Source organism: Nicotiana tabacum, chromosome 4 (assembly GCF_000715075.1).
Source record: "Nicotiana tabacum cultivar K326 chromosome 4, ASM71507v2, whole genome shotgun sequence".
In the NCBI taxonomy this organism is placed as follows: Eukaryota; Viridiplantae; Streptophyta; class Magnoliopsida; order Solanales; family Solanaceae; genus Nicotiana; species Nicotiana tabacum.
Window position 1 is genome coordinate 83,330,894 of NC_134083.1, and position 13,536 is coordinate 83,344,429.

Sequence of the window (13,536 nt, forward strand, 5' to 3'; positions counted from 1 at the left end):
ATCCCGTCTTCTCCAACATTTTGGGTATTTCGAACTGCAGATCGAGTTCCACCATGAATGTTATTTTCGGGGTCGGAATGTTGGTTCGCCTCAATGGACACATGCGAATTAACGTCAGTTCGATCTATGGCCTAAGTTCCAACGGGGTCGACGAGTAGCCTTTCATCCCCGATCGTCAGGTTGTTGTTCTCATCTTGAAGGCCAGCTTCGTTGTCGACAGGTAGGGCTATTAATTGAGAGTTCGTCATTTTTAACCTGAAATCAAAGACACTTCCAAGAGCAAGTGTAAAATAGTGTATTTTACAGAGATTCGTACCAAATAACTACTATTATCCTTAGTCCCACGGTAGGCGCCAAATTATTTACCCGAAAAATGGATAAAGTTGAATTTATACGTAGTTCTAAGGATACGTGGTATAACTTGGTACAAATTGGAAAAATAAGTAAAGATATATCGAATATTAACTGTAAAAAGAATGAATACAAACCCAAATTGAATAGAGTGTGATTGATAAGAAAACAGGATGAATCAATATCAAAGCCCAAAAAGGATAATATTTGCTAGATGTTATGTAAATCTCAGTAAATCTAAATGTGTGAATGAATGAATGTCCCTTCACAAATGATAACCACTCTTAATATAGTGGAATCCTACTTTGGGTATAATTAAAAATATATAATGAGGATCCCATGATAGATTAATTAGTTGACTTTTCCTTGATTTAAGCCGTGATTTCCGTAGAGATTCTCTCCCCACTTGCAGCTATAACGCCTTTTTTATTTCTTGGTTCGGTCTCGATCTTGGCCGATCTCAACCTTGATCGGTCTCTGGGTCTCGAGCTCCATCTTGGCTGATTTCGATATTGATCGGTCTCTAGGTCTCGAGCTCGATCTTGGTCGAACTCGATATCGATCGGTCTCTAGGGTCCGAGCTCGACAATCTAACTTTGCATCATGGCTTCGATATTACAATAATGGACCTCGGACCATTATGTTCCAATCTTGATTTGTCATAAGAAGGGCAAATTCGGTTTTGACCGTATACAATCCTGCAGGTAGAATCTGGGGAATGTAATGTGTACACAGATCTTACCCCTAGTATGTGAAGGTAGAGAGACTGTTTTTGATAGATCCCGGCTCAAAGATATACTTGTAAATATGTATGCAATAAAAATACCTCTTTAAAGTAAATTTACATAAATAACACTTAAATATCCTCGATCATCTCACCTCAATTTGAGCAGGAGAAAGTAGGAATTTAAAATTGGAACGTCACAAATGAAATGGAGAAGTAAACAAGGCAAGCCTTGGTAAAGTGGCCGGCGTCCTTGACTATTTGTAGATACATGAAATTAAACATCTATATACTTAGTAGTTAGTAGAGCCATATTGGATAGGCTTGGCCGGTAACCATACATGTTTAGCTAACCTTATCACAGTGAAAATACAATTAGACAGAGAGTGATACAACAGCAGCAAAGTATGACATTTAGCTTCCAAGTAGAATGGAAAATTAGTGGTTGTTTTTAAATGAAGAATTAACTTAAATAGTCGCCGACCCAACATTAGAGCAACGACAAAGTTGTATTTGTGTGATTGAACGGTCACATATTCGAATTGTGAAAGCAGTCATTGATGCTTGTATTGGGGTAAACTGTAAACTATTTACATTACACCTCTTGATATGCGGTCCTTCCCGAATTATGCATACTTCGTATACTGGATTGCCCTCTTAATCACCTACCCAACCACTTAAACTACGATCTTTTAAATTTGGCTTCCCAAGAAAGTAAAATGGAGCCAAGAAAACAACAATAATATGTTGTAGAGGGATGAGTTTCTAACAATCGCTCTAGTATCAGCCGCTATTCATTTTGATAATTTCCTCATTAGATTAGACTTTGTATTGGACAACAACAATATCAAATGTACTTTTTATTTTATTTTATGGAATTACCAAGCTTAAAATTAGACTGTCAACAAGCAAAATAATAGCTTGTTTGGCCAAACTTAAAACAAGCAGAATAATAGTCTATTTAGCCAAACTTCAAAAATCATTTTATTTTCAAAAATCAGTTTACTTCAAAAAATGCTTTTGAATTTGAAGAAAATTGGCCAATCAGGCTATAAGGTGGGAGGCGTCGAGTGGGGAAAGAGCGATTCTGAATCTTACCCTTATTATTTTTAAAAAGATAGCCACTTTGCTTTGAAGTTTCAATATTCAGCAGAAGGACAACTAATGAACCATCTATGGTTTCGGTGATTTGCTGATTTTCGGGAATCATATTTGTCTCACATTCTTGTCTAATGTATGCGCGCAGAAAATATAAAAAGAACAAAAAAACACATTCTTTGATAATTTGTCATTAGATTAGACTTTTTAATGGACAATAACAATATTAAATTAGACTTTTCTTATTCCGCTCAAGGGTTGGTTGAGATGGTTGGTGGAAGATCTTAAATTGATTTCACCAGTAATCTACTCAGTCACAGCCACTTTATTGCACAATAAACAGAATACGAAGTTGTAATGCTTGGAGTAGGGAGGGACTGATTCTTGCCCCTTTTATTTCTAAAAAAAGAATGCCACTTTGCCTGAGCAAAAGGACATCCAATAAACCAACCATGGTTTCTGTGATTTGCTTATTTGGACATCTATCTGTGTATCACATTGTTCTTGTCTAATGTATACGTGCAGAAGATAAAAAAAAGAAAACCATATTCCTTTTCCCTTTTTTTCCCATTGTCCTCTGGCGGTGTCCAAGACCACCTTAATAAACACTCTTTACATAAGTGTTAGAATAATTTGAACACCCTTATTAAATTTTTTGATTTAGCCGCCGAAAGTAATCATGCTTAATTCTTGGAACATGGTCCTAAAATCTTTGTATCGACTTCAACAAAATTTCTTCATTTCCCAGTTTCTCTATCTTTATGTAAGTGCCAAGATTCTCAATTCTCACTTTGTCGGCTCTGCACATTCAAAAACACCCTGAATATATGCTGGTTTCTCTCTTAATATAACCTGCTACCACTAACTACATTCTATAGTGAAATTACTCTTCCTCTCTTTATTCTGCACAGAGACAGAAGCAGCTTTCATTAGTGGGATATTTAGTGGTAATATTTGGTTCTTGAATGTATATCCATCAAGATCTGTAATGGGATAATATAGTGGGTACATTTTTTGCGGGAGAAGTCCAAGAAGATAAAAGGGTCAGAATATGGACGGCTGTTTTTTTATTAGTAGCATTTCTTTAAGCTTTTGTATGGATCTGGTAGGTTTGGTTTGCTTATGCAGCTGAGCATAACTGATGCATTTTTGAATAGTACTATTCCGAAATTTTGTTAGCTGTTAAACCAGCTTACATTTGATTAAGGAAGTATAATTTCCAAATTAGTAGGTTTTAGTTACAGGGTCATTTTCAGTGGAACCTCACAAGGTGGAAAAGGGCAAGAATATGAAAAAGGGAATTTTAAGCAGTAAGATAAGGCGTTGGAATCGTGAGCAAATAGCAGAACAGAAGAGAAGGGGAAAAAGGGGGTCCATGTTCTGATCACGTGCTGCTGCCTCATCTTTAAGAAGATAGATATAATAAAAAACAATTAAGCGTTACTTTTCGAGCCTGTTCTTTTCAGCTTCACTATCTATCTATCTATCTCTTACCAAGATTCATCCCCATTTTTGCTCTTGTTGTGCTTTAGAGGCAAACATCAATTCTGGTAAGTTTTTCATCCTTTTAGTTTTAGTGAAAGCTATATGCACTATTTCATAAACAGCCCTTTTCATATTTTCACGTTTTGCTTCTTTTTGCCATGTCAAGATGTGCTTTTTGTTTGTCAATTGCATCAACGTCATGAAATCAAGAGTGTGACTTTTAGTGGTCGATGAAGTGCGTTGAGAGGCATAAGAACTCTGGTTCAAATACAAAAACACTGAGTGATTTCTTTTACCGATAATTATATTGGAGGAAGGTAACATGTACCCTGAAATTAGTCGCAAGCTGGCCTGGACATTATGGTTATAAAAGAATTTGCATAAACATCATGATTGTGGAGCAAAAAAGAAAATCATTTTTTTTTGTTTCAATTTGAACATTCTTTTAATTATTTCTTGCCAAATATAGATGTGGGCTGTGGCATTCAAGAGTCGTGTAGGTTGGGGAGTTTGGCAAAGTAGGCAATCCACTTACTACACTATATCACTGTAGTATTTTGTAGTATACTATTAACTTGGTGACCTGTAAATTTTGTACATATACATATAGAGTAGAGTGGGAGGGGAGGTGTGGGGAGTGGGGACCGAGGTGGGAGGAACTTATTATGGTCCTTACAAATAGCCTTAATTTACGTGGGGCTCAACTTTGGTGTGATTGATTTGATAATGCAACTGCCGTTGAATCATGTGCTTTTGGTTTTCGTTAATCTCACACACACACTTGTACGTTTTCTTGTTTTCTTCTTGCTCCTCTTTACACTGTGCTAATCAAAAAATGGAACTGTTAAATACATAGTCTTAGCTGTAGCTTTTGGTTGAATCTAACCATTTGTTTCAGAGGCAGCAAAGAGTAAGTTTCCCTTTCCTTGTTTTGTTTGTTAACTACAATAAGAAAGAAATGCAGATGCCTATGAGTTTTTACTTTTCTTGTTCCTTCATTGTGCACAAATGCATTCTGCTGCAAGCTGAAGCCATTAAGTGGCCAAGTGGGGTTAATAAAAATGGATTTTCATGCCTTTTAACTTCTTTATTAGGGGATGGAAAATGGAGATGTGGCTCAGTGCCAATTAGGTGTTATACATTGAAATGTTGCTTCAAAAGTCTTTGTGAATATTTCATTTCTTTCAGGATTTATCACATGATAAAGAATTTATACTTCAAGTGACCCAACTTAGTCTAAGAAGCTGCTGAGGAGAATGGATATCGACTACGGGAAGTGTTGGGACACTTCAAAGGTGTGTATATTTCATTGTCCTTCAGTCTGCGGAAGCTTCGAAACCATAAAAGCATAATCTTGAAGTTTTTGGACTGTATTGATGCTTGTATCATATTGATGAATTACAGTCATAATCTTTCTGTCTTTACTTTGTTAATTTTGCATGATAGAAGTCTTGGAAGAGTACACTGATTCTGGCATACCAAAGTCTTGGGGTAGTGTATGGTGATCTCAGTATTTCCCCTCTCTATGTCTACAAGAGCACATTTGCAGAAGACATCCATCATTCCGAGACCAACGAAGAGATTTTCGGCGTTCTCTCTTTCGTTTTTTGGACTTTAACCTTAGTTCCTTTGTTCAAATATGTCTTTATCGTACTTCGAGCTGATGATAATGGAGAGGGTATGTACCATAAATCCCAAAGATGTTTTTGGTATTTGGTCTAATTAACGAGTATTTGGTCATTAAACTGACCTTTATAGACTTTGTTTTTGGTATTTGGTCTAATTAACGAGTATTTGGTCATTAAACTGACCTTTATAGACTTTCTGCTGCAGGTGGTACTTTTGCTCTCTATTCCTTAATATGCAGGCATGCCAAAGTAAGCCTTCTTCCGAACAGACAAGTTGCCGATGAAGCTCTTTCTACCTACAAACTTGAGCACCCTCCCGAGACGAAGAACAGCTCAAGGGTGAAGTTGCTTCTTGAGAAACACAAATTCTTGCACACTGCTTTGCTAATCTTGGTGCTTCTTGGCACTTGTATGGTCATTGGAGATGGACTACTTACTCCAGCCATATCTGGTAGGCTGTTTTCCGTTAAATTCATGTTCTCTAGAATTATCATAGATGCTGATATGGAATCTTCTTTCATGTGCAGTATTCTCTGCAGTTTCTGGCCTTGAGTTATCAATGTCTCGGGATCACCATCAATGTAAGCTGCTTCATCATTGCACATCAATGAAAACTGGGTTATTTCTTTTCTTCCTTTTATTTTGAAATGTATTTTCTGTATAAGTGTTCAGCACCGCATATCTTTAAAGAAGTTATTGTTTAATTATGACTCACTTCCACTTTTATCTACTTACATCCATGTTTTTTCTTATGCAGATGCAGTGATTCCAATAACTTGCTTCATATTAGTCTGTCTGTTCGCATTACAACATTATGGCACACATCGAGTTGGTTTTTGTTTTGCACCAATTGTGTTGATCTGGTTACTCTGCATCAGTGCTCTTGGATTATACAACATTATCCACTGGAATCCACTTGTTTATAAAGCTCTTTCCCCCTATTACATGGTAAAGTTCCTGAAGAAAACAAGAAAAGGAGGATGGATGTCTTTGGGTGGAATTCTCCTCTGCATAACTGGTAATATGTCTTCTTATACTTTTTTTTTGTATCACTTTGGTCATAAACTCTGTTTTTTCGATATATGCTCTGAAGTCCGGTATGCAGCTTTTATAAAAATCAGGTGCTGCCAGCTAGAACATTATAAAAGTGACACTATTCTACCTTGCTTTGTGTGGGTTTACCTGTTCATGTGTCAGGTGCATGTTCTGTGGCATTTAAAATCAAGTCAATTGGCAAAATATAGGGTCAAATTTGCGCTAGCACGTGAGCTATGGTTCCAGGATTAGTTGACGTCTATTCTAGAAAAAATTAACATGAAATAAGTTTAGCATGCATCATCAACCTGGACTTGATTGAAATTAGTAACATGAGATTACTTGGTTGGAAAGTGCATATATGTGAATCAGGAATAAACAGATGAAGTATCTGTTCAGTCCAGGTTCATATAATACAATTAGCCAATAGCCAGAGGCGGCTCAATAGTATTGGAGGCCTAAAGCCAAGACGTAAACTTGTTTACTAATTTTAGATATTTTTATTAAAGTTTATTTTTTTTTCTTTTTGAGATGCAATTTCATCTTGACGATGTAACCAACCCCTTTAATCTTTGTTGTAACATTACTAACCTTTGATAAGATTTTATTAAGTTTAATTTTGAATTTTTTCTTTTCACATGACCGTCAACATAACTTACTATATAGCACTGCCTCCCAAAGTAACAATCATGTAGAAACTTGTATTTACAAAGATGATAAATATTTTACGATCTAATTAGCTTGAAGCGTGCCTATAGAGATCTTCAAAGAAGATATCTTACAAAATTAGAGTTGTAAATAAAATTTATTCAAGTTAGAGTAAGAAGACCTAGAAAGTAACTGCAAATTTAACTGCCTTTTACATTCATTTGAATTTTCTCAACCAACTCCGAAAAAAGACAACATCAAATATAAAACTATGTTATTAACGATTGGTGACAAGGTAGCAAAAGATGGTTGAAAAAATTTCTTATCACTATTTAATAATAAATACAATTAATATTCAAATTACATATTATAAGAGTAGCTTTTGGGGCCTCTAATTTTGTGAGACCTAAAGCGGCCACTTTAGTGGCCTGGGGGTTAAGCCGCCTCTTCCAATAGCTAAATATACTCTCTCTGTCACAAAATGGTTGTCCGCTTTCCCTTTCCAAGATCTAAGCAAAGTTATCTTTGAGAATTTTTAAAGTATTATTTCATCACTTTGACATGGAAAAGGTTGCAACTTTTATTTCTCTGTTGTAGTTTCAGAATGTCTTTGAGTTTTACATTTGAATAAATGAATTAATTCTATATCCAATATAGCTCCAAATACTGGTCAAATTGATCATAAGAGAAAAGAAACAAACAAAAATGTGAAGCAGAGAGAATTGTATATGGATGTAATGTTTGGCCTGATACTTATAATAATTTGATATTCATCGTTATCCACCTTTCTCATGCTTTGAAGCTAAAATGTGAAGGATATATTCCTAGACGGGTAGACTTGGTTAGGGTATAATCACGGTATCAACAGTTTACTATAGAATAGGACATAGTGATTCACTGCAACGATTACCCAGTGTTTCATTATTGAATGTTGAAATGTTTTATTATTGTATAACAGGTTCTGAAGCAATGTTTGCTGATCTTGGACACTTCTCATATTCTGCAATTCAAGTAAACTCCATGAACCAATGTTTTGTCTTTCTGAATGCTTACAGCAGTAGATTGTATTTCTAATTTGTTATCCTGCCACAGATTGCATTCACCTTTCTGGTTTATCCAGCGTTAATTTTGGCATATATGGGTCAAGCAGCTTTCTTATCAAAGCATCACCACACCATTCACAAGATTGGTTTCTATGTATCAGTTCCAGGTAACATTTTTCATTCAATCAGTTGGTAGAGGAAACAATATTAATCAAGTTCATGTGGTACAAGGGCATGCATAGTTATGTTTGATGTGGGCTGACCAATCTCTCGTTTTAACTTGATTGCTTGGTACTGTAGTTTTCTGGATGGAGTTTGAGCTTTCAGTTTAAACACTTAAGTAGATAAATTTGTAACGTCTCTTTTCAAGAAACACAATCAGTTTGGTATTTAACTAGATACTGAGTTTAAGACAGTAATTTGACATGTATAATATAGCTCGTCCTCAAAAGAAAATAATAATAAATCTTTGGTTGAAAGGTGACAGGGAAAACATCTTTAAGATTTGATGGTTAAATGACGTTGAATTGTTGGAAGTTCTGAAAGTTTTATAGAATAATATCACCCATGAAATGGTCAAACATGTGTGATATCTTTAAATGGAAAGATTGTTGGGACTGAGGGAGTAAAATTTTTACATTCAAAGTGAAAACAAATCAGCTCCAGGGACGTCTACTACCGTTCTTACTATTCTAAATGACATTCCCTATGCATGAATCATCATTTGTACAGTAAATTAGCTACCCGGAATGCAAAGTCAACCACTGTTCTAGAATGTGAGAATTTTGTTGTCAGCAGAAATTGCAAACATGCTAGTTGATATCCTTAGAAATGTATTTAGTGTTTAACTTATTCAAGTCCTTCCGTGATGTAACTGCATATGTATGAAGTTGAAGCCTGAATGGCCTGACGTATAAACATGATACAATTATTTTGGGACTGTTATCCAGTTGTTGCATTAAGACATCTGAAGTGAACTAGTGCCTATTGTGAAGGGCGTGGACTCTGAAAATGATTTTTTTGAAGTGCAAGTCAAGTCTGTCTATTCTCAATCAAACTGTGGGTATTTCCAAAGTGTTTACTGCATTAAGGTGTTGAATGGGATTGGGTTATATAACTCCTAGTAGTTATTTTATTTTTCATGAACATAAGCCGGTTTTGTAGAACAAGCTTCTTGATCATGTTCATCCACTTTCATTTGAATTCTATGCATATTTATCAGTGAGTTATTCCTTTTCTTTTTCATTTAACTGCAATGTAGATTGCGTGAGATGGCCAGTGCTAGTAATAGCAATTCTGGCTTCCGTTGTGGGAAGTCAGGCAATCATCAGTGGAACATTCTCAATTATCAACCAGAGTCAATCCCTTGGTTGCTTCCCAAGAGTCAAAGTTGTTCACACCTCTGCCAAAATACATGGCCAGATATACATTCCTGAGATCAATTGGATACTCATGATTCTTTGTGTTGCTGTGACTATTGGATTCAGAGATACAAAGCACATGGGAAATGCGTCAGGTACTAGAACCAACCGCGCGTTCTCCAATCCACTTTATAAAGGCATCAAATACTATCTACTGTCAGTCATTTTTAAAGCCTTTTACTGTTATGCTTAACTTCTTAGATGTGGCTTATTGTGTATCTTAAAAATCTTTTGTTCCTTCTTATGCTAGATGTTTCCTTGCTATGTTCTATAGAAAAAAAATGATTCATTTGCCTAGCTTTCTTACAAGACAATTCGTTGCTTGTTGCTTTTATAGTGGCTCATCAGCTTTTTCCTTCTTCTCCGCCTAAACAGCTGCCTTTTGTTTTCTTTTTTCGATTCGTCCTTCTTCTCCCTTCTCTTTATGATTATGTAGCTGTATAGAAGTTCAGAAAACACTTAACTTGCTACTTCAGTGTTATCTTAAGGCGTCGCAATTTCTTCCTTTATCAATTGCAGGACTAGCAGTGATGGCGGTGATGCTGGTGACCACTTGCCTTACTTCATTAGTTATCATCCTCTGCTGGAACAAGCCTCCAATACTGGCCCTCGGGTTTCTCCTTCTATTTGGATCTATTGAGTTACTCTACTTCTCAGCCTCTGTCATTAAGTTTCTTGAGGGCGCTTGGCTTCCAATCCTGCTTGCACTCTTTTTGGTTACTGTCATGTTTGTTTGGCACTATGCCACAGTTAAAAAGTATGAATATGATCTGCACAACAAGGTTTCATTAGAATGGCTGCTGGCACTAGGTCCAAGCTTGGGTATTACTCGAGTCCCTGGCATCGGCCTCGTATTCACTGATTTGACTTCTGGGATTCCTGCCAACTTCTCACGTTTTGTTACCAACCTCCCTGCCTACCATCGCATACTTGTTTTTGTGTGTGTGAAATCCGTGCCTGTCCCTTTTGTGCCCCCGGCTGAGAGATACCTTGTAGGCCGCGTTGGTCCTGCAGCTCATCGTTCCTATAGATGCATTGTCCGTTATGGTTACCGAGACGTTCACCAAGATGTCGACTCCTTTGAATCCGAACTTGTCAGTAAGCTGGCTGATTTCATCCGGTATGATTGGTACAAGACGCACGGAATCATTGACAACGAGGATGACGGCTCACGTTCTGGTGCATCGTCGGGAGAATGCAGACTGACCGTTATAGGAACCCTGGCTTTCTCAGGTACACCAGCTTTCGAGCTCGAGGACAATGTGCAACTGGCAAGTGTGTCCGTCGGGTTCCCTACAGCTGAAAGTGTGACAGATGTCATCGAGATGCGACCAGTGGAAAGAAGAGTGAGATTTGCCATAGATAATGAGTCGGAAGTCGATTCACGGGAAGAAATGGATACTCAGCTGCAGGAGGAGCTAGAAGATTTGTATGCAGCACAACAAGCTGGGACAGCATTCGTATTAGGACATTCACATGTAAAAGCAAAACAAGGATCATCTATGTTGAAGAGGTTGGCTATTAATTATGGTTATAATTTCCTTAGGAGGAATTGTAGGGGTGCAGATGTATCCCTCAAGGTGCCTCCAGCTTCCCTTCTTGAAGTTGGGATGGTCTACATTGTTTAAGTTGTAACAGACCAACCACGCATCTCGCTTTCCTCGTATAGCTTTGTATCTTATTAGAACGTTCTTATTTAGAGAGGTAATTGTAATTATGCAGATTACTGAAGTTAATCATTTTGATCTCTTATCTATTTAAATTTAAATTTTGATGTATCATTAGAGAACAGAGAAAGTATAAAAACAGCCGCAAATATAAGGGCTGTTTGTGTGCTCCTTCTTGACAAAATACTAACAGAAACAGCTAATGCAGTTAAGAACTCCTTTTTCTATTTAGTAACTAATCTAATTCAACACACACAGTAATATTTTCTTTTATAACGATGGTGTTAAAACAAACTTGTGCACACCGCAATCACTTGCTCGCTTTTGGCAGTGATTCAATTGTGGTTGTTAAGATTGTTACGCCAACTGTTTCACCACTAATTAGTCATAGCCTTGGGACAAATATAAAACTTATTCTGCTTCTCTTAATAATAATTGTCTTTGTTTTAAAACGAAAATAAACAACAATAATAACAACAAACCCAATTTGATCCCATAAATAGGATCTGTACGCATACCTTACCCCTACCTCATAGAGATAGAGAGGTTATTTCCGATAGATCTCAGGCTCAAGAAACAGTCAAGCAACCAAGTATGTTTTAAAATGGAAATGAGGTGCCAAATATTTTAGACCTTATTTCTTATTCTGAATATAGGAAGAATCTTGGACAAAATTCATTTACCACATGATAGAGGCCAGTGGTCAAACATTCTTGCCACTTGTAAGGGGTGCGAGATAGTACTATTATTAATGGGAAAGGTTTCAAAATTTGATGTTAATTTTAGTTGTGAGCCAAAAGCCACGCCATCTGTTATCAACCACCAGTTATCACTGGCCCTGCATTTTTATTCTGAAGTCTAAAAATAACTATGCCACAAACAAATTTCTCAGCTTCCACCCCATAGATGATAGACCAATATAAAGCTGCAGCTTGGAAGTGAAATTACTCACTAGTAATTAAACCTCAATTCAAAAGCAATGGGACTCAGAGCTATTCCCATTACAGCTTCTCAAAATGGTGTTATGCCTAACTATTTGGGTGGTTCAGAATATTTCCCTAGATGCAGTAGTAGTATTCTTCCTAGCAGTAGAACCTCAAAACTTGTATTCGCAGTTTCAGCAAAGGCAAAGAAAGAGGATACAGAAGAACCCAAGGAAAAGAAGAAGCAATCTTTGTTTTCAAGTGTAACAGAAGCTCTGGATTTTTCTCAGGTTAGATCAGCTAAAGACGCCGAGCTTATCGATGAAGCTAGAGAAGCAACTCAATCTGGCGAGAGGATGTCCAGAGAACAGGTTTTTTTCTTGCCTAATTGGCAAGTATTAATCATTTGCCAATAACTTATGAGTTTAACTTAGATATAACTACACAAAACGTTCCAAAAAAATAGAATTGGTAACCTGAAAAACAAAATATGTTATACAACATGTTAAAATATATTGATAGTATAAAAAAAAATTCACTTTCGGTGTATAAGTTATGTCTATTTTTTATTAGAATTAAGCAAGTCATATTACCTATTTACTCATGAAGACCTTTTAATGGCCTTTCTATAGTATGGAGCTCTGAGAAGGAAGATCGGTGGGACATACAAAGATTTCTTCAAGTCCTACATTGAAGGTAATTAATTATAACTGATCAATTTAACATCTAGAAAATAGTGAGTTGCTGGTAAACACCCTCCACTTTCAACCAAGAGGTTAGTGAGTTTGAGTGAGAGTTCTTGGAGGGAGGGAGCCGGGGATCTATCGGGAACAGTCTCTCTACCCATGGTAGGGGTAAGGTCAGTGGCGGAGCCATAATTTTCGTTAAGGGGTATCAAAATTTATAAAAGTAAATATATCAAAAAAATTAAGGAGAATCAATACACGGTATATATACATATAATTTATTTTTTTACCTAGTTACACAGTGTATTTTTCCCGCGAAGCAAAAGGGTATCATTTGACACCCCTTCCTATAAGATGGCTCCGCTACTGGTTAAGATATGCGTACACACTACCCTTCTCAAACCCCACTAATGAAATATATTAGGTTATTATTGTTGATCAATTTAACTTCTATTACACAAAATGTAATTAATGTGTGGCTTAATTAGCATGCAATTGACCGTTTCATTTTATTTTATTTTTCTTTGAAACAGTAAAAGGGGAATATGTGGAGGAGGGATGGGTAGACAAAACGTGCAAGGTATGCAAGAAGGATACGAGAGGAGAAGCAAGGCAAGTAGACAATTTTGGAAGATATGCACACGTGGCTTGCCTTGAGAGATCCAAATCTGGAAATTTTTTCACCAAGCTCTTCTCAAAATGAATTCTATCGAGGGCCACTTAGTACTGATTCATATTTTATTTTTCTTTGTATCTTTGTGTTCGTGGATACCTTTTTTAAACTCATAAAAGTACAAGAATATGAATATTTCTTTTTTTGGTAGAAA

General features: G+C 36.5%; 2 protein-coding genes across 9 annotated transcripts; both read left to right on the forward strand.

The window, feature by feature from the left end:
* The first annotated feature begins 3,495 nt into the window (after positions 1-3,495).
* On the forward strand, positions 3,496-11,211 carry LOC107791389 (potassium transporter 2). 8 transcript variants are annotated; one of them, XM_016613448.2, is made up of 10 exons: positions 3,496-3,723; positions 4,847-4,953; positions 5,105-5,336; positions 5,492-5,737; positions 5,814-5,867; positions 6,044-6,304; positions 7,928-7,980; positions 8,062-8,179; positions 9,274-9,528; positions 9,953-11,211. In XM_016613448.2, the coding sequence occupies exons 2-10, from the start codon at positions 4,915-4,917 to the stop codon at positions 11,059-11,061; spliced, it is 2,367 nt and encodes a 788-aa protein (XP_016468934.1). In that variant the 5' UTR covers positions 3,496-3,723; positions 4,847-4,914; the 3' UTR covers positions 11,062-11,211. The 8 variants fall into 8 exon arrangements, with proteins under 8 accessions (XP_016468934.1, XP_075108225.1, XP_075108228.1 ...); XM_075252124.1 differs by having other exon boundaries at positions 3,586-3,723; positions 5,108-5,336; XM_075252127.1 differs by lacking the exon at positions 3,496-3,723 and adding an exon at positions 3,861-3,975 and having other exon boundaries at positions 5,108-5,336.
* A 757-nt stretch (positions 11,212-11,968) lies between these two features.
* On the forward strand, positions 11,969-13,536 carry LOC107791388 (uncharacterized). Its single transcript, XM_016613446.2, has 3 exons — positions 11,969-12,394; positions 12,656-12,719; positions 13,243-13,536. Exons 1-3 carry the CDS (start codon positions 12,080-12,082, stop codon positions 13,410-13,412), a joined length of 549 nt encoding a protein of 182 aa, XP_016468932.1. The 5' UTR covers positions 11,969-12,079; the 3' UTR covers positions 13,413-13,536.